Source organism: Netta rufina (genome assembly GCF_964035555.1).
Source record: "Netta rufina genome assembly, chromosome: Z".
Classification (NCBI taxonomy): domain Eukaryota; kingdom Metazoa; phylum Chordata; class Aves; order Anseriformes; family Anatidae; genus Netta; species Netta rufina.
In genome coordinates this window covers 45,441,188-45,461,641 of record NC_140126.1, presented here as the reverse complement: position 1 = coordinate 45,461,641, position 20,454 = coordinate 45,441,188, and the positions used below count along the sequence as shown (strand labels likewise).

The following is a 20,454-nucleotide window of genomic DNA, read 5'->3' as shown; positions in this document are numbered from 1 at the left end:
CTGTTGTAGTCACAAGCCATACATTGTCTCTCAACATTTCAGATTTGAAGAATCTTCTCAGTTACACAGAACTCAATAACTGCTATTGCAGTAAAAGATGAATAACACACACATCCAGAATGAAGCATTCTGGGTAAGTATAAGTTATCCCGTACACAATGGGACCATAATATGAGCATCTAGCAGAGTTAAAGGAATTAATAGAGTAATTTTTTTTGTTCAGATGTTAACTGATTAGTTTTTTGTTTGAAAATGTCACATGGTTTGGTGACACAAATTCTTGGAGGAGGTTATCTAAATCTGTTTATATATAAACTTGTCACTCTTGTTGTAGCTAATTTGTAGTGTAAGTAGAAGATAACTATTCAGTTCTTCTGGGAGCAATAGCTCCTCATCTTTGTACATACCCTACTGCTTCCTTTCTAGAGTTTTTGTGTTTGTTTGTGTTGTTGTTTTTAGTTTACATTTTAATTTCCTCTGCCATTTTTTTTCCTTTTGTTTTATTTAAAGATGACTTGAACAACCGTCAGAGTTTTTTTGTCACCTGCATCTCAGGTAGTGTTCCCCCCTTTTGACAAAAAAAAAAAAAAAAAACACAAAACAATACAAAACAAAACAACAGCAACAGCAACAACAGATTATATGCTATGCATCTCCTTCACGTAGATTGCTTCAGCCTTCCAGTTGTACAGTAAGATGTCAGTGTACAGAAGGGATGACTTCTAAAAGACATGAATCCATGAATCTTATATTTTAACTTTTTTTTTTTTTTTTCCCCTAAGTGAGTAAAAAGAGACTTCACATGTCCAAGCTGATCAAATGGTGCTGCTACTATAACAATTGTTATAAGGTATTACAGTAAAATAGCTTTTGAACTATTTTGTCTCTTGAGCAGTTTTTGAAGTTTTTAAGAGAACTACACAGATTTTTTTCTTACTGTAAATATTGTAGGTAAGTTACACTAAGCAAGGAAGATCTTAATCTTTCTACTTCCAATCAGTTCTCACAGTACATTGAGAACAATATGTTTCTGCTAAAGTCTTTAAAAGAGATTTTTTTCCCTTGTGGTGTTTATGACCGTACTTACCTCTTTTCCAGACTGGTGCACAAAACTATCCTAAGTGCATGTGGAGATGCAGCACATTGCTGACTTTCTTTTGAATGGAAGAGTCTACCCTGCCTAACCCTTACATCTACTACTAGAATAGTAGGCCATAAAATGTGACAGAAGTGTTAACACAGGAAAAATCTCTGCATTCTCTAGTATTGGAAATGTGCAAAAAGCCAAAAGAAACAGACTTCTCCAGCCAGTAGTTCCACTGAGATAAACAGGTCTTCAGCTCCCCTGAAACATTCTCTGGATTCCCCTGCTTGAGATGTTTTTGAGAACATTGCCCAAAGCCACTCAGTTAAATCCAAAGTACGAATCTTGGGATGACAACTGCAGAACAAGCTCCAAACCTGAAAACTCCAGGTTTTCAAGGATTCTGGAAAAAACTCTTCTACAGTCTCTATCACTGCACACTTATAGTTGCTCTAAAGAGCACACCTGCTTCCAGGTGATGGAATCCTGTTGGCAGATGAGTTGTCCATGAGGGCTGGAGCACCTCTCCTGTGAAGAGAGCCTGGGAGAGCTGGGGTTACTTACCATGTAAAACAGAAGGCTCTGGGGAGATTTTATAGCAGTAAGGTCCCTTGCAGTACTTAAAGGGGACCTGCAAGAAAGATTGGAGGGACTCTTTAGTGGGGTTTGTAGTGATAAGAAAGAGGGTAACTGTTTTAAACTGAGTAGATTTAAATTGGATGTTAGAAAGAAATTATTTATTTTGAATTTGGTGAAACACTGGAACAGGTTGCCCAGAGCAGTTGCCGCATCCCTGAAGTGTTCAAGGCCAGGTTGGATGGGTCTTTTGACATCCTGGTCTAGTAGGAGGTGTCCCTGCCTATGGCGGGGAGGGGGAAGGGTGGGAGAACTAGATGATACCTAAGGGTCCCTTCCAAACCTAGACATTCTGTGATTCTATGATGATTCTGTGATTCTATACTTTCTCATTCTGTGGCTTCAAGGGGGAAGATGGTTGGACGGTGGATACTGTGTTCTTCAGCCACTTATCTGATCTGGTGTCAGGACCAAAGCCTATGATGTGATGTGTTACAAAATATACCTGTATTGTAGGCTAGACATCAACGTCAGCTTAATGGCACACAAAAGTGTGATGCTGGGAAAGAAACATCTTTCCTATCTTCATTGAGTATTTCCTATGGAGGTCAGCCCTTTGGGGGAGAATTGACACACAGCCTCCCAAACCCCTTAAAATCATTTGAGACTATGTCTTCCATACAGACCTATAGGTATTGTGGCAACAGGGGAGGAAGACAGTAAATACTGCTGTCCACTATATAGGACCATTTAGTGAATCCCAGTTACAGGTGTATGGATGCTTCCTGTTCATGAAAGAGCTGTCTGTTCTCATTTATCTGTGTTTCAGGACAGAGCAAGGTAAAACAGCCTTTATAAAATAGATATAAACAGTTTGAAAGATGAGCAAGATACTACAAGTTTAATAAAATTTATGTACAAATTATCAAAGTAAACTCAAGTGTCATAACAGTTCTTCATAAATAAATGTAACAAATGTTGAATTTGAAAGGGTTTCTGTAAATATGTTTTTCACAACCAAGTCTATAGTTAATATTATTTCAATTTTGACTTTAATCCAGATATGAATTACAGTAATATGGAGTTCTGTGTTTGTCTTTCATTAAATTGCAGATCAAGTATATTCACTTCACAAGTGAAAGATGAGTTTTGTAATAGCTGATGCTGCAAACCCATCTTGAATCTAAAACCCAAGTTTCTGCTGGATTTTCAGAACTACATAATTCCAAAAGATATAAAGGCTTTGCTTTCAGTAATGCCTGTTTCACTTCACTGATCTCAGTTTTGAACATGGGTGAGTAAATGAAGCTTCATAAATGGCCCTGTGGACAACAGGAAATGAGCACAACACTGCAGCCGAACTCCTGCTCCGTTAGCTGTCACTGCTGTGCAAGGAAATGGTAGGAAGACAGTAAGTGTGTAGATATGCCTGAATACACATAAGAAGCTGATCTGTCTTGAAAGAATGGGTTGTACTTATGCAAGATTTGGCTGGGTCCAGTGACCAGTAGAATCAACAGAAAAGACTTCAGTTAAGCTTAGGAGTATGGCTGTGATGGTTAACGAATTGAACCTGTATCACAGTATCATTGAATCACAGAATTGTTAGGGTTCACAAAGACCTCTAAAATCACCTGGTCCACCCATCCACCTACAAACCAGTATCACTTGCTAAACCATGTCCCTAAACACCAGGTCCAACCTTACCTTAAACACCCCAGGGATGGTGACTCCACCATCTCCCTGGGCAACTCATTCCAATGCCTAACCACTCTTTCTGAGATTTTTTTTCCCTAATATCCAACCTGTAATTACTTTTTTTTTAAAAAAAAACAAAACAAAACAAAACAGTATGTAGAAATGCGGATGGTTCTAAGAGTCAGATGTTGCCAGTACCATGTAACAATATCAAGATGAGCACAAACACCCTGGACATTAATAGAACATGATAAAAATAGGGACAATAAAAACTGTTTCTTAGGTTATATACCATTGTTTTAGATGATTTCCCAGTTGTATAATAATAAATTAGTTAATAAATATGTGCTTATAAAAATGTTGAAGGAAAGCTGATAATTAAAACTACTGCTCTGTAAATGATGTATATATAACAGCATAACAACACTGAATCCCCAAGGGAAATTTCAAGGTTAATGCTTTCATAGGTGCCTTCTATGAGAACGCTGAAATTTCTTTGTCTTATGCAGATAGCTATGCTAGCTCCGATTTAAACAATTTTGTGTGGTGGGCATATTACAGTCTTTCACTTAAAGCCAAACACTACGATTCTTCTGTAACTTCATATACCTACCAGGGAGCCATTCAGTGCTTCCTCATGATATTTTAAAAAACAAAAGCAGAAAATTGATTTCAAGCAGTCAAAGAAGCTTTGTTTTGGCTTCAAAGACTCTGTGACACTATTGCAAAATTTTCAGACTTGTCTGATTAGTGATTATTAGTGTCAACACAATCCTTTTAAAAATGAGTATTTTAGTCATGAGTTTCTTGGTTCATCCATCAAGCAGATCAGTATGTCACCTCATTTTATTAGGCTGTGTTTCTTGTTTGTTTGTTGTTGTTGTTTTCCCCTAGCTTTTTTTTTTTTTTTTTTTTTTTTTCTTGTTTTGAAAATGGCATTAATTGTCATTACTCTTTGGTAACTTAGAAGACTTTGAATTCACCTTACTGGTTGTTACAATATAAATTTAAGTCATCCCTCAGACTGCTTTTCTGAATTCACACTATGTCACCAAGATGCTCTTAATAATAATACAAAATAGGTATCTAAAATTGTTTTCCAACTCTAAAATTCTCTAAACCTGTCCTTAGTATCTCACAATATCAATACAAAAATATTATATGTTAAGGTAGATTTTATTTTGTCTTGGGAAGAACATACTGTGATTGTGTACAATGGTTTCATTTGGTTCAAGCACACACAAACAAAACCAAATTCATACAGAGAGCTGAGATACTCATAACTCTGATAATCCAATTAAATGGCCTCTTAGCAGCTACTTGATATCTTGATGTATATCTTGATGTATACATATACTTATATATATATTTAATATTGTTATTCCATGAAGCTCTCTTTAGAGCAGAATTTAACACAGTTAATTGTCAGGCAGTCTATTTGAAATAACAGCTCTACTATATCTGGAAAAAATAATTTTTCCTTACAATTGCTCTTCAGTTTTCTTTTACTGCTGGCATACTCTCTGTTTTAGCAATGAATTCCTAAGTCAGGAAAGAAATCCTACTGTTTTAGTGGACTTATCTGTGTATGTAGGGTATCTGGGGGTGAGTTAAATAAAACTGGAACAGACTACAGTTCAGTGAGCTTCTTTCTGATGGGAAAATTAAATCAGATGCTTTCTCTTCCCTGTTCAGCTCTAATCTGCTCCTGAGTTATATATGTTTCAGCAGACCAACCCATACATTTATAGCATCATTTCTTAATATTATTGACACAGGGTATGGGACCAGTGAGATAAAAAACTATGCCCAAAGATTCCATTTCACAATCACAGCCTCACTTAAAGTGCAGTTAGCTTTAGTCAGTGCTTTTCACCTGTGAATGCTGAGAGGAGATTGTTAATGAAGTTAAGGCTATCTTGTTTTAGCTGCTTTCTTTTTTTTTTTTTTTTTTTTTTTTTTTTTTTTAGCATGACAGACATCTCAGCAAACTAGTTGAATGAGAACATCCAAAAATGTTCCAGAGACTTATCTTCCTTTATTTCCTGCCCAGTTTTGAATTTAAAGCCTTCTGGTAATTCCTAGCAAACTATTGCTGATGGCTTTAGATTTACAGCTGAGAAGAACATGTCTTAAGACTCCTACTAATGAGTGAGAGAGAAGGTTTGAGAACAACTATCTCTGTCTGCTCCTCTTTGACACTGCAGACATGTAAACCATCCCTTCAGACATGTTGAAGACAAAATGACTGGGTTCCGTGTCATCATAATTACTTTAAAAACATAGTGGGTGTAAAAAGGTGTTATTTGAATTCTGGATTCTGGTGGTATCTGATGACCTCTCCTTCCTGTATATGCTATATATATATATATTCTTAGTTTAAAAGTATTACAAAAGACTAATACACCTTCATGTTTCTGCAGTTCCTTCAACAAAGGACAAGTGTGTAAAAAGTTATTCAGAGGCTATAAAGCTACTGGGGTGAAATGGGAGATTACATTTTCTACCTTTTTTTTTTTTTTTACAGGAGAAAAAAAATGCTGAGAGACTCCCCCAAGATTACAATTTGAAGTACATGTCACAGTGGACAGAAGGCAGATTTTCTAATTTTCAATCCAATATTTATTGCAAAACTATCTTCCAAATTTTTGAAGCTATCACCTAGCCTCGTCTTCTATTGCTTCCAAAGACATTCAATGTGACATTGATGACATTCTTACCAAATGTATCATAACATGTAACAAGACACATAGCCATGAATTCATGATATCTGGTTTAACACATCATTTTAACCACTACTTATTTTAATTTGAAAGATATTTCAGGTTTCATTACTTTCCTGTACACAGAAGCAGGACTGTTTTTAACCACTAGATGCCACAGTTGCTCATATAAAAGAAGTCCAGTCTGTGCCTTGGTCTGTCCATATAGAAAAATAAAAATAAAAATAAAAATCTTCAACAGATTTCCCTGCAGTGTATTAAAACACTGGTATAGCATTGAGATGAAAATATAACTGCAGGTACACATCTGTAATATTTCTGCTCCAGATACACTTAAATACCCTTATACACTGTTCCTTTATAGCCTATTTTGAAAACACACACGTTAAAGCTCAGTTTCATTTTGGAAGTGTTTAAAATATTTATGGTCCCACGGGTCTGCCTGCTCTTTTATTTTATTTATTTATTTATTTATTTATTTTTTTCCTGACAAAAATAAGTGCTCTTTCCCCAGCTGTCAGACCTGAGGAGTCGGTGCTGCTGACACTGACTGAAGGATTCATTTCAGTATATGTGAAAGCAATAGAAGTAGCCCAGTGTCATACACCTGTGCAAGCCCACAACAGTAAGTTGTCTGAAAACTGAGGCTGTGGCAATGGGGTTGTACAGGAGCCCTTGCTGCTGGAAGTAGTACTGCGTACGACTTGCTGGGACCCAGCAAAGCTGTGTGTGGGAGTGGAAAGGAGTGGGAGATAGTATTTTTAAGTGGAAGACTCATATGGAAAGCTGAGACACTAGTAATGCTGATAATCCCTTAAAGCTATGGTGACTGCTTCCTGAAGGACAGCTGTACATGAAGTCCTACTCTCACGGCTGTTATCACAGCCTTTCTGAGGCAGGAAATCAATTCACGACCATTGCCAAGTCCAGCAACGTTAGTTGCCATTTAACAGCTTTTAATTTGTTAAATGTCCTCACCTTTTCTCAGCTTTTAAGTGCAGAGTAAAGTAAAATACAACACATACAGGGAAATTTAGGAAGGAAGCATTGAGAAAAGAGATCACCCAGGCAGCCTACCCTCTCAGCTTTCTGCCTGCTACTAGCCCAGGTAGGACAGACCCAGGATCTGCTGCCTTGTTGCAAGTAGGACAGCTCGGGGGAGCATTTATGTGCATGGACACATTGCTTGGGCTGTCATTTTTAGTGGTGACAGCTGTGAGTGAACACATACGTGGGCCCGTTACCCACAGCCTTGCTTCTTGGCATGATAAATGCTCCAGCCTGCCTACACATGGAGAGGAAATGAACGATGGGCAGCTTTGGAAAGGAGGCTCTGCCTTGGGGAAGCTGGAGGGTATGTTTTCTGTGCCTGATGCTTGCACATATCAAAAACACAAAGAACACACAGTCCATTCACTGCATTTTCCAGGAAAAACTGAAAATTACTTCTGTAAGTGACTTCTTCATAGCTAAGGACTGCGCTCATCGAGCTTATTTTTTTCTGTTAGGTGTGCAAACTAATTTCTATCTATTTGGAAAAAGGCTTAGATCTTTTTCTTTCACTACTCTTTCATCGCTTTTGCTAGCATCACACAATACCAGCATTCATCCCCCTCCTCTCATGTGAGAGTTAATAAAAGGTTAAGTAATAGACAGCCATAGGCTTAGAGAACTACACAAATGGGTGATTTCGCTGGCAAACAATTAAACATATGCTCCAGTAACCTGGATTAATTTCAGTGAAATTGCAATTTGGGTGCTAGGAACCATTTACCTTTATGGATCTCGCACAATTACATTAGGACTGAATATAGACACAGGAGATCAGAGGGAGATCTTAAAACACCGGAATTGCTGCTGTCTGTGTAGGCTACCCAGCTGGCAGCCTGCGGACAGCGCAGTCGGGGTGAAGCCGGGGGGGGGCGGGGAGGTCGGCAGGATGCGGATCTGCCCCAGCATCTTGGAGTTCGCGATCACGTTCCCGGGCCGCGGCAATACGGGATAAAAAAGATGCGCTCGGGGAAGACGGCCGTCCTCGCCCGCAAAGTTACCAGCTGCTCCGTGTCGGGGAGCAGGGGCAGAGGACGGCCCCCCTCCATCTGCCCCGCCGGGACCACCCTGCCGCTGACACACCGCGACGGGACGGGACGGGACGGGACGGTCCCGCGGCCGCCCTCGGTCGAGGCGCAGCGGGGCGCCCGAGGAGCCCCAGCGCCCCCCCGCCGCCCCCCGGGGGTCGCCCCCGTCCCCCAGCGCCCCGCGGCCGTAGGGGGGCGCCGGGGGCCGGCGGGGCCGGGCCGGGCGTCGGGGCGGCGGCGCGGGGGAGCCGCCAGCGGCGACCGAAAAAAAAAATCGCTTCCTTCCGGAGCGGCGGCGGCGGCTGCGACTTCCCCGGCGCGGCGCGGCGCGGGGACCGCCGCCGTCGTCGTCGGCGCCCTCCGGGGTGAGGCGCTCGGAAGCCGCGGAGGAAGGCGGCGGAGCGGCGAGCAGCGGGGGCCGGGGCCGCCGCCGCCGCCGTGTGGAGGAGGCAGAGCGGTGGGAGGGGCGGGGAGGGACCAGCCGCGGCGGTGACAAGGTGCCAGCGGAGCCGAGGGGCCGCCGCTAGTGCTCCGCCCGCCCGCCCGGAGAAGTTTGCCTCGGGAGCAGCGCGGCCGCCCGGGCCGCCGCGGCGGGGCAAGGGAGCAGCGCCGGGAGCCGCCGGCCCGGGCCGGGGGTCGCCTCCGTCGGGACGCGGCGGGGGGACGCCGCCCCGGCCGCGCCATGGCAGCGCGGTCCCGGAGACCCTGGCTGAGCGTGGTGCTGGGGCTGGTGCTGGGCTTCACCGCCGCCTCCTGGCTCATCGCCCCCCGGGTGGCCGAGATGAGCGAGAAGAAGAGGCGCGGCGCCAGCCTCTGCTCCTACTACGGGCGCTCGGCGGGGCCGGGGGCGGCCGGGGGCGCCGCGGCGGCGGGCGGGCAGCAGGCGGCTGCGGCGGTGCTGGGCGGCACGGGCGTGAGGAGCAGCCCCTGGGCGGAGGAGGGCACGGTGTCCAGCCCTGCCGGCGGCGGGGAAGGGGAGCCGGAGGAGGAGGAGGAAGGCGGCGAGAAGCGGAGCGGCCGGCCCGGCGGCAGCCACAACGGCAGCGGGGACTGGGGGGGCGCGGGGGGCTGCGCCAAGCCCCGCAACTTCCTCTACGTGGGGGTGATGACGGCCCAGAAGTACCTGGGCAGCCGGGCGGTGGCGGCCCAGAGGACGTGGGCGCCCTCGGTGCCGGGTCGCGTGGAGTTCTTCTCCAGCCAGGGCTCCGCCGCGCCCCCCGGGCTGCCCCCGCTGCCCGTCGTCGCCCTGCCCGGCGTGGACGACTCGTACCCGCCGCAGAAGAAGTCCTTCATGATGATCAAGTACATGCACGACCACTACCTGGACAAGTACGAGTGGTTCATGCGGGCGGACGACGACGTCTACATCAAAGGTGACCGCGGGCGCCCCGACGGCCGGAGGGACAGGGGGAGGGAATGAAGGAGGGAGGGAAAGAGGGAGGAAGGCGGGGGACCCCCGGGGAGGCGGTGCGCGGTCCACCGTGGGCGTGGGATACGGGTGCTCCGGGCGTGGGATCCTCGGGGATGCTCCGCCGTGGGTCCCCTCCTCTCCCGTCCCGTCCCCTCGGGCGGGGCGGCGCCGCCGGGAGCCGGGCTCGTCCCGAAGGCTCCGGTTTGGTCCCCTGCGGAAATCAGCGCTCGTAAAAGTTCTCTCGGTTGGCTCGCTGGCACCGTAGCTGAGCCGTCGCAGCCCCTGAAAGGCGACTTGTAAAGCTGGGGCTGTGCTTCGCGGCGGCGGAGTGTCGGCCCTGACGCCGTCAGGGTTCTGTAGCAGCGCTAGGAAGGATGTTCTGAAACCTGCTTCCTTTTGGTGTGTGTTTGCTGCTGCAAGAAAAAAGGTTGTGTTCTGGTAATAAGAGTAAAATCGCTGTTACTTGGGAAATGTACTGTTCTTAGGTTAAAGAAAAAAAAAAGCTATAAGCATAAACCTAGGTTAGAGGCATCATACAAACTGTTGAAAGTTAACTTGAGGTAACAGCACACTTGCCTATTTGTCACTTGGTTTGTCTGAATCATTTAATAGACTGCTTGTTCGTCAGCAGTCATTCATCTGTGAACTACACACACACATGTACATGTGTTTTGTTGAAGAAGTAAAAGATGTCACCGTTTTTTTGGGGCTCGTTTCCAAGTTGTAGAAAACCTCTCTTTAATTGGATCCAAAGTAAACCTGTCCATCAACTCTGAATTTCAAGTAAATATTAAATCACAGTTTCTTGCAAAAATAGGTAAGTTTTGTAAAGGAAGTGTGTGTAAACAATGTAGCACAAGACACAGTTTGGAAAGTGCCTGATTTTCACCAGGATCCTAGAGGAAGTACAGGAAATTATTCTGTATCAACTCTATGCTACTTAATTTAGGTTTGTTCTTGTCTTTACAAAAATCAATCACATTAAATGAACCTGACACTTCCCCTCACTGTCCTCCTCAACCTAGAACTATATTGACAAATTGTCGCGCTTTAGGGAGTTTTAAACAAGCAGGGGACAGTTTTCCATCAGTATTGGTTGAACAGGACAAGGTTTTGATCATATTCTCATATAAGTCTGAGAAATGTAATCTTGTTCAAGGATATTTTCAAGTAGGCGTGTAATACTGGATTGGAAGTTGTTTCCTGTGATAGTCTGAAGTGCATTTAAAAAAAAAAAAAAGTTTGAGATAGAGGAAAACAGATGGCTGGCAGTATAGACAGAGAAATAACAGTAATCTTTTATCTTTCTCAGGTGAAAAATTGGAGGAGTTTCTTCGCTCATTGAACAGCAGTAAACCTCTGTACTTGGGACAGACTGGTCTGGGCAATATTGAAGAACTCGGAAAACTGGGGCTTGAGCCTGGAGAGAATTTCTGCATGGGAGGGCCAGGAATGATCTTCAGCCGGGAGGTCCTCAGGAGGATGGTGCCACACATAGGTGAATGCCTTAGGGAGATGTATACCACTCACGAGGACGTGGAGGTGGGAAGGTGTGTCCGAAGGTTTGGAGGAACACAGTGTGTTTGGTCATATGAGGTAAGTAACAGTATTTGTTGCAAGGTGGTGTTTGTTTACAGGGTTTTGCATCTTGCAACGTAAGTAGCTCTATCTGCCATCTCTTCCCACCAAAATTATGCTTTAATGCATGCATCAGAATGTAAACTGTAGACTGCAAGGAAAAAAAGATAGGAGAACATTCACAGCATGTTGTTGCAAGCATATTTATTTCTACTCGTATTTTTCAATTTTCATTTGGTGACACTTACTGTAGCTTGTGTCTGTGAGCAGCCATGTTGTAAGTATTGCTATGCTATAAGTTGCTAAAGCATTACTACCTTTAGGGTTTCTATATATAATCCTTGGCAGGATGCTGCCATATTAGATGTATGCTGTAAAGGTTGGAGCCATTTAAAAATTATTTCTGTATAAGCATGTGGCATATCTTTTTCTTCTGCACCACAGGTTTGTAAAATATGTTGTGGTATTTGAAGAGGAATTGCCTGTATTTTCTTAATTATTCAGAATAGAGTTCCTTACAGGCAAAAGCAGAAATACAGCTATTTTTTCTCTTGTACAGATACAAAGTTTGTTACACTGCCCGTGTCTATGATATACTTTCAACAGTATTTTACTTAGTGTAGGGACAGTGTTTAAATTTATTACAGACACACACAGTATAACAAATCTTACTATGCTGAAGTTGGTTTAGAACAAATGACTTCATTCAGTAGCAGCATTTTCTGAAGTAATAAAGATGTGTTGCAGTTCCAGAAAAGTTTGTTTGCAATGCCATAACTGAAATTCAGGGTTATTTCACTGAAAATATTGTGGTTAATAGCAAGAGTATCTTTGTAGATAAAAATAGACTGTGTGCAACTGACAGAAATGGTGAAGGGTGATAACTAATATGATGAATACGGTTTTGGTTATTTTGACTGGCTCTTTAATATTAATGTATGCTTGCCCTTGTGGCATTACCTCATTAAGCAGGAAAATCATTTAAATGGGCCACTGAAAGAGGTTATGTGCTATTAAAGACAAAAAGACAGGAAAAATAATTGGTTTTGTGCATTAGTGTTTTTTTTTTTTTTTTCTGAGAGGCCTGGGAAAAGGTGGCCATTTAAAAATGGGTTTGGTAGGCTGCAGTGCATGAATAGTGAATGAACAATAAATCTTGAATAGTTAGTACTTGGTTCAGTTTTTGGGTGTGGAAATCTTATCCCTTATTCCACTATAGAGGGGTATTTCTAGAGACTACTTCAACAACTATTGTAAACTAGAACGTAGAAAAAATACACCAGTGGCACTATTAGAGCTGGGAAGGTATTAATTGTGCAGATGGGAATCGATGTTGGGCTAGCAGTTCTTAATCAGACTTTTAAACAGTGTGCTACACTGGTAGCTTAATCTTACATTCAGATATGTTTGTGCTTTGTCTGTAAAAGGTCATTTAAAAATCCTTACAGGCATTCGATGCCTGCTGATCTGTATCAGTAGCAGAAATATGATTCTGCATGACAGGAGTATTTTGGAAGTTTTTTGTTGTGTTTATTTTTCCTGTTTTGTTTTCTTGGGAGGAATTTTGGGGAAGAGAACAAAAAATGTAACATTATCACCATGGTTGTAATTTATTTTGAAGTTGAACATTAGGAAATGTTTGTTCTGGAAATTGAGTGTAAGTGAGATAGAGACGAAGTGTGATAGCTGGAGCAAAAAAAAAGTCTGCTTTTTTCTCTTTTGGAGACTTGAGTTATAAGACTCCCCAGAACCTCAGCTTTTTTGTGGTAAGATTGGAGCCTGAAAGTTCAAACTTAATGGAACAGGACCATGTGTTTTTATGGGGTCTGGAGTGACACCAGTCTTGACTGTCAGTTGCTCCTGAGGACCCTATGTCTATATAATGAAGAATGGTAAAAGAAAAGTAAACAAAGGTTTTGGACGTTTTAATAGCAGCTTCTCATTTCTGGCTAGTATTTCTGTCTGTTAGAAGAATCTCTAACCTTGTTGCCTGTGCAACAGATCCTCCAGAAGATGCAGATGATTAAGACAAAGCTGCTTAGAGTGCTATCCTAGTATTAAATCTGAGTGAAGTAGGGTATGCTGGAGAGAGAGAGCAGCCCAAACCTAGCTATTTTGAGGCATGAAAAATGGGTGATTCCCGTCTGTATCAATTTAGAAATGATATGGAACAGACCAAAAGTATAGCAGGCCACTTTACTGATTTACTTAAGATTGCTGTTCTAAAATATCTACACTTCATATCTAAAAAACTTGAAATATCAAATTATTTTAGACATACATTTTGCAAGAGTCTTTTGGAACAAATTTTATTTTTGCTATGATGCAGAGCTGCAAATTTAATATTATGGTTTCAGAAAAGCTCTGGATATTGTGATAAACCAAAAGTCCTCAGGTTTAGTTCATACTTGGGCATAGTTTCATCCCCTTGTGTTGTGAAGCTGGTTACTTAGTGTGGTCTAATATGGTACCCGAACTGATTGTAGAATTGCAAGTTGTTAAATTAGACTGTGACGGGGGTTTACTTTTTCCCTAGGTTATTAAAACTCTCTCTTTGTTCTTTTCCATCACTGCATAAGATCAGCCACACTGTTTCGGTGTTAGAAGGGGAATTATTTTTATAGGTGTATGTGCAAAACCAAAGACTGTGGCTTGGGCATTCTGCATAACCAGTTCCAAATTTATCTTGAAGTCTTCTTGTTGTTTTGAAGTATTAAACTGAGACCTGCTCAACTGCAAGATTTTTCTGACCATCACTTTTTCTGACATCAAGGAAGGTTTTGGGTCTTGCATGAGGACTGATATAAACTGGAAACAGTTCCATTCAGATTCACAGAAATAGAAAAACTGTAGAAAAATTAAATCTGTGTGGCATCAGTTACTAGATTTCTTTCTCAAGAAACTGAAAATCTTTTTTTTTTTTTTTTTTTTTGGTGAGGATAAAAGAAATTGAAGAACTCCTGAGAAAACCTGAGGCGCTTGATCTTTGACAGGTGGCTGTGGTGGTATAGGTTAGCCTGGCTGCCTCTCAGGCTTTGTTCTGCTTTTACTGTGGAGATACAGCAAGTATGGTGTGTTTGGTTTTACGTGTATGCTAGTTTATATGCTTATACTGGCTGGCAAGGAGAGGGCTACAACTTTGTTTTTGTTTTGTTTTGGTTTTGGTTTAAGATTTTTTTTTTCCATCAGAATGAACAGGAAAAGAAGAGGTGTACAAACCCACAGTGATCCACTCTTGCTCTGAGAGTAATTTTCTAGAGCTTAATCCTCACTGTGCTCAGCTGGAAGCCAGGGCTGAGGCATGGTTTCCCATGTGCCACATCTTATGGCTGAGGTGATCCGTTTTGCTCTCTCTCCTGATAGGGCTCCTCCAATTTAAAGTAGTCATCAGATTGCTTGGAAATTAATTTAATAACAGGGTTTCTCAGGCACTTGTGTGGAGCAGGAGGCCCAAGTCTGCCCTGTGGCTACGATTGAGCAGATGCCCTCAGTCAGTGTTACCAGTGGCACAGCCTGAGGGATGACGACTGCCCACAGAGGCCGTCCTGCTCTGTGCCACTCTGCTATATGGGCCTGTGGTGGTCTGGGCTGGGGGTGATCTGCCCAAACCTCTGTTCCTCCTGATGGAGGAACAAAGGGGTGGTGGTGCCAGGGAGTGACCAGGGAGGACAGCAACAGGTTGCTGCCTTAGTAGCAGTTTATATGCAGCTGGCCAAGAGCAAAAGCTCAGCTGTAGCCTAGCTGCAGAGCAGTGCCCAACAGCCTGGTGGGGGCTTTGTGCCGTGCACAGGTCATTTCCCTCCTGCTTTCTGCACAAAATTGGTCTTTGTTCTGATGTGTTTCTTAACTGATTCTACAGTTTTGGTGATGCAAGGTTTATTACACCTTTAGCGAATAGGGTGTAATATAATAGGGTGTAAAATGCCTCCCTGAAAAGTCTCTGTGCTGTTTTTTCATGTGTTAACAACTTTTGCTTCCCCAAATCAATAATAATAGAGATTAAAGAGGGCCTTCTGTGTTCTCAGAGTCCATTTTTCAAGCGAGCCTCTTTCCTCCACTAATTTTGAAGCCTAGAAATGCTTTTCTGTGAATGAAGCGGCTAGCTTGGTGTTACTGACTCATACTTGTTTTATTCATTAGAAAATAAAAATAAAGTTAAAAAACTGAGATCGTGTTTCTTGCTTTGCCTTTTAGGAGGGCCTTGACTCTTGGTTATTTGGGAAAAAAAAAAAGGCTGGCTGCTTTTTCCTCCCACCTTCCTTTTTATTTATATGACGTTTCTGGTTTCAGAAGATGGTTTTGTAATTTGTAACTTAAATGTATAAAAGATTAAATAGTGTACTTCTCAAAAGGGCAAACTAAAATACAAGTCATAAATTAGGTGACTGTAACAATTCTAGCAGAAATCAAACATTGTCAGTGTATAAATACTGGCTATCAGCAAAACAGAAAGATTTCTTCAGAAACTGAAAAATGACAAATTCAACACAAACACATTTAAAGACCATTCATAAACATAGATGGGACACAGTGTAATGCTAATTTTGTAAGGCTTTTCTTTTTGTAGTCTTTTTCCCCTTTCTACAGGAGAAAATACGCATTCATACAAAATGTCCCTTATCCTTTAAATCTTTTGGTAATGCATGCTTTGATATTTGAAAAAAAAGTTTTACTTTGACTGTACATACAGGCAGTCCACATTAATGGCTGTTTGCATTTTCCTGTAGTCTTTTTCGTTCTATAAAGTTCTATGAAAACCATAGAAAGAATAGTCTCAGTAGTTTGACTTTTTTTTTTTAATAAAACAGCTATTTAATATCCTATTTGTTGTTGATTCACAGTATTTACAGCAATTTTCCTGTGAAAATGTCTATTTAGATCAAATTGCTTGCTCAGAAAGGTTCCCTTTACAGTGCGACTGGCACTGTGACTGTCTTCTGGGGTTCTGGAACCCTTACAAGCCATCTTCTGCTTCCTCTGAAAGTACTTTACCTCACAGCTAAACTTTGAGTTGAACACTACACCAAACATAGGCATTAGAGGTGTATTTGCCTTTGGTGAAGATAAGATGGTGTTTGGTCATTTGGGTACTGGCATGCTTGATCTTGAAACAGCAGCACCCATACTTAAACATTGGTTTTGGGCAGCTACATTTAATAGTAATATAAATGCAATGATTGTGTTAAAAAAAAAAAAGTGTAGAATGAGCTATCAGTAACCCTTGAATAACAATTCATGAAATAGTGAATCATTAAGATTGTAGCAGCATCTCTGAGGGCATGAGAAGAGGAATAGGATGATCACAGAGGCCTCAACTATTTGCATAAATGGCCAATTACTGGTACAGAATTGTGTATCTGCTCTCTTAACTACTTGTTATTAAAAGCTACCTCATTACAGCAATGGTAATGGTAGTTATCAAACATGATAACTGTAATATAATTCTCAACAGGTTGGAAAAATGAGTTATATTTCCATATCATTATCCATATCATTATCCATATCCATACCGTTCCATATGTACAATGTTTCTGTGTGTACATGATACCAAATAATATAAAAGTCGTTAAATGTGTATGCTATTGCATACACATGCAATACTAATCATAGTGCTGACATTGGGTCATTCCTCTATTGCCCCACGTCATCTTGCAAGGTCATCTTGGCTGGCAGTTGGATGGTTCAGGATGTGAAACCAGTTGTGCCTTGTACTTAAATTTATTGGAAGTCTTCAGTGTTTACCCATGTGGCTCACTCAGTAGGACTGCAAGAATTGGAGATCCTAGTATCTCTGCTGTGAAGGATTCAGATGGTGTTACCCACAGCCAACAAAGAGGGGTGTGTTGGCACACACAAGGCCACAGCTGTGGCTTCTTCAGTGGTGGAGGGCATGTGAGCTACAGAGCCAAGTGCTGAGGGGGCTTCTTCTCAGCCTGGTGAAGAGTTTGCTGTTCATAGGTTTCTGGATTGTTTGCCAATTGGATGCCTTGTGTTTTCGGCTGTGCAACATGTTTTATTTGAGTTGATACCTGTGTAGTTCTGACTGCCAGTGCTAAGTTTTCAAAGTCCTATCTGGCTTCTTTGTGTGGTTTAATGTCCATGATGTGAAAAGTCTGTGGGAGCATTCCTTGTAACATGGTTTCCTCTAAGATGCCAGCAGGTATTTATATGCAGGACTATGTTGGCTAGCTGACAGCTTTCTAGTCTGTTTTGAGTATTTGTACATTTTAAAGGTTTTCCTCATAAAGAATAAGACCCTTTTTGAATTACCAAAACATCTCACAGACAAACACGATGAAAAAAAATGAGGAAAAGTTCCAAAATGATTACAAATTGTCTCTATTTGTGTATGTGGGTATTGTGAATCATCTCTCACCCTACACAGAAATTTAAACCTAAATATGTTCAACTTTTTATCATGTTTGTTCTAGTTTTATTGGAAATGTGTTCTCAAAACTTCTGTGCAATTGGTATCTTCATATCTGGAGTGGTATCTTCATAAGAGTCTAGTGCAGAAGGCTAGCTTTTAGTGTGTTTAAAAATAGAGACAATGCAATTGTGACACAACTATTTTGACAGTCATCTCATTTGAAACCATCACATCAACCTTTTTGACAGTGCCTGTCACATTATGCAAGGAGTAAGCTTGATTTTTAAAAATATGCTTGCAGGTGAAGAACTTGCCTGGGTTAGGGTCAAGAGTATATTCAGCGCTGTAAGTGAATCCATGAAACAAAGCACTGGGAAACCCTGACATGTTTAAGTTTTACCCTGAAATTATTTTCTGCCTTTTACCTTAAAATCAAAGAAACCAAAACATGTGGAAATCAGCATTTCCTAAAGGTAGTTCTAGAATTTTCTTTGTTTTCAAAGTCTTGTTATTTCCTTGGTGTTCTGAAGTATAAACTTCCCTTCCACACGTACAGGTTTGATCAAGTTTATTAGTCATACTTTGACAGAGTTTTTTGTTTGACTGTATTACTTGAGCCTTTTTGGAGATGAGTAGTATGTTGCAGACTTATCAGGCAAAGAGCATGGAATTGAGCAAAGAGTGTGAGCAAAGCCCGTCTTTACAGGCTATGATAGTAAGAGTCTCTCTGCTCCTGCTCTCTCCCTTCTCCCAGAGCTGATGAGTTGGTTCCAACTTTACATCCTTTGATAAACTCAGGATACTAAGATGCTGATGAAATAGAAAATTCTCAGAAAGAGAGAAACTGGAAGTTGTAAAATAGAAGAGCTAGACAAACAAAGAAACAAAATCCCCTAATGTTTCCATAAAGAAGTATTTGAAATAAGCACTAATTAAACATACTTATAGTCACTGTGGTATTTCATTAGACATAAAAATAGGATAGACATAAAAATAGGGTCTTTTTTTAGAATAAGCTTGTAAGACACTTTTCTATTTTTGTATGTTTCTTGGGAGTTCTCTACAAGTAGACAAATAGGCATAAAGTGTAGCTGGACCATTTTATGTGTTTATTCATTCTGTGGTTATCATTACCAGCCTGGTTTTCCACCTATTTTCAGTTTGTTTGTTTGTTTTTATGAGAAGGTATATTTTAAGTCATTTTCTTATATGATGCTCTAATATGTTTGTTTTAATTTATGTATTTTATTTCTTTATGAAACATGAAATATTTTTAAAATGCAAGTATCAATTTAGAGTGTAGCAAGAACTGCTGAGCTTTGAAGAGTTTATTCCATCTGTGCAGTACTGGCTAATGTTTTAAGCTCAGGGTTAGTCCACAGGGTTAGTCCTACTCTTTAGGACATATTTGAAACTGGACAACAAATAAATGTATAGTTCCACCTGAGTGTTCTTGACTTTCTAGGTCACTTAGAAAAGTGACACTTAGAAGAGATTTTTGTCCTTCTTTTGGGAATTCTTTTAAAACATACCTATTATTTAGCAAACAAAGAACATCTTAAACTAGAGGTATAATTTCAGAAAATTCTGGAGGAGGATAAGAGGCCTGGTAACTGACATGGACTTTGTGAGTGCTGTTTTATGTATAATTTAGTCTTGAAACAAACCTATGAAAGTGAAGGTTACCTTTTCATTTATTTTAACTGAGTGCTTTGGAATCACATTTTCCACAGTCATTTTCCACATTGCTTGGAGTTTATCTTTGGTAAATTAACCCTTTTGTATGTTAAAAATGAATAATTAAATAAATAGAATCAGGAAAAGTCTAAAATAAGTCTCTTCTGGATTATGCTAGTTTAACTAAGCAGTTAGAAGAATATTGATGACTAAACACTTACTGACTTACAAAACAGACAGAACAGACTTTTTTCTTAAATTTTCAGATTAGGGTGAAATATGATTCAGAAACTTGCAGCATTCATTTTAATATTTTTCAAAGTGGATTATCATTTTGTGCCTTTTTTTTTTTTTTGTACACTTAAAACTCTGATTTCATATTTTCAAGATTGCATTAAATTGCATTTGTGTACCAAGCCGTTATTTTATTTTTTAAAATTTTTTAACATCTAGTCAAGAGCAAGTTAACATCTGAAGGATGACTAATTTGCTGTTGTTAGATAGGAGTACGTTCATGGAGCCCTTTCTGGGTATGGCATGTGTAAATGAGCTCCTTTATTTCCTACTCCTAGGATGAAAGCAGATGTACTAAAGAAATAAGGTATACAAGGCTGCAATGCAGAGGAAGTATGCATGGCCTTAACTACTACATGAGCTGTACATTGTAAATCTGTTTGAGCAGAAATACACATTTATATGTGAATACACATTAAAACTTGTGCCTTGTTGATAGCCATACTCCCTAGGGATGTAAGTTAAGCTTCTTCAGAGCTTTTAAGCCGTGTTTCTACACATTTACTGCAGTTATGCTTCTGTAAAGCTTAGGAATTTAGCTTTCAGTTTGTTCTTCATTTCTCTTCATAGTTACATCAGTGCCTTTCTGTCCTTTATATATATGTATTTTTGCTTCCAGCTTCAATTAAACTTAGCTTTTCGTCTTTTCATTTCCCTTGAAAGATTTTTTTTTCCAGCTACAGACTGCAGTGCACCATCAAATAACTTTTCATCACCAAAGGGGACTATCTTACAGACCAGTTCTTATCCTACTAGAAGTGTACAGCTTCCTATTTTTGATTATGATAAAGCACAGTGAGTTTTTCTGTAACTTTATATCAGCTTTGGGCAAAATTTGCTAAAGTGCGTGAATCATAGTTCCAGTAGCCACGGGATTTAGCTAGGATTGAAAGTAGCTGATGACAAAATGATTAGGAAAAGTTCCTAACTTGGCAAATGAAACAGTTTTATTAAATGGTCTAAGA

The 20,454-nt window shown here is 40.9% G+C and overlaps 1 protein-coding gene across 1 annotated transcript in view; it reads left to right on the top strand.

The window, feature by feature from the left end:
• Window positions 1-8,841: 8,841 nt before the first annotated feature.
• Window positions 8,842-20,454, top strand: part of CHSY3 (chondroitin sulfate synthase 3) — a gene marked incomplete at both ends in the record, with an annotated part of 186,080 nt that continues 174,467 nt past the window's right edge. The window contains 2 exons of the mRNA XM_084305696.1: window positions 8,842-9,532; window positions 10,883-11,166. Of these exons, the coding sequence (XP_084161822.1) occupies window positions 8,842-9,532; window positions 10,883-11,166 (975 nt within the window). The remainder of the gene's footprint in view (window positions 9,533-10,882; window positions 11,167-20,454) is intronic.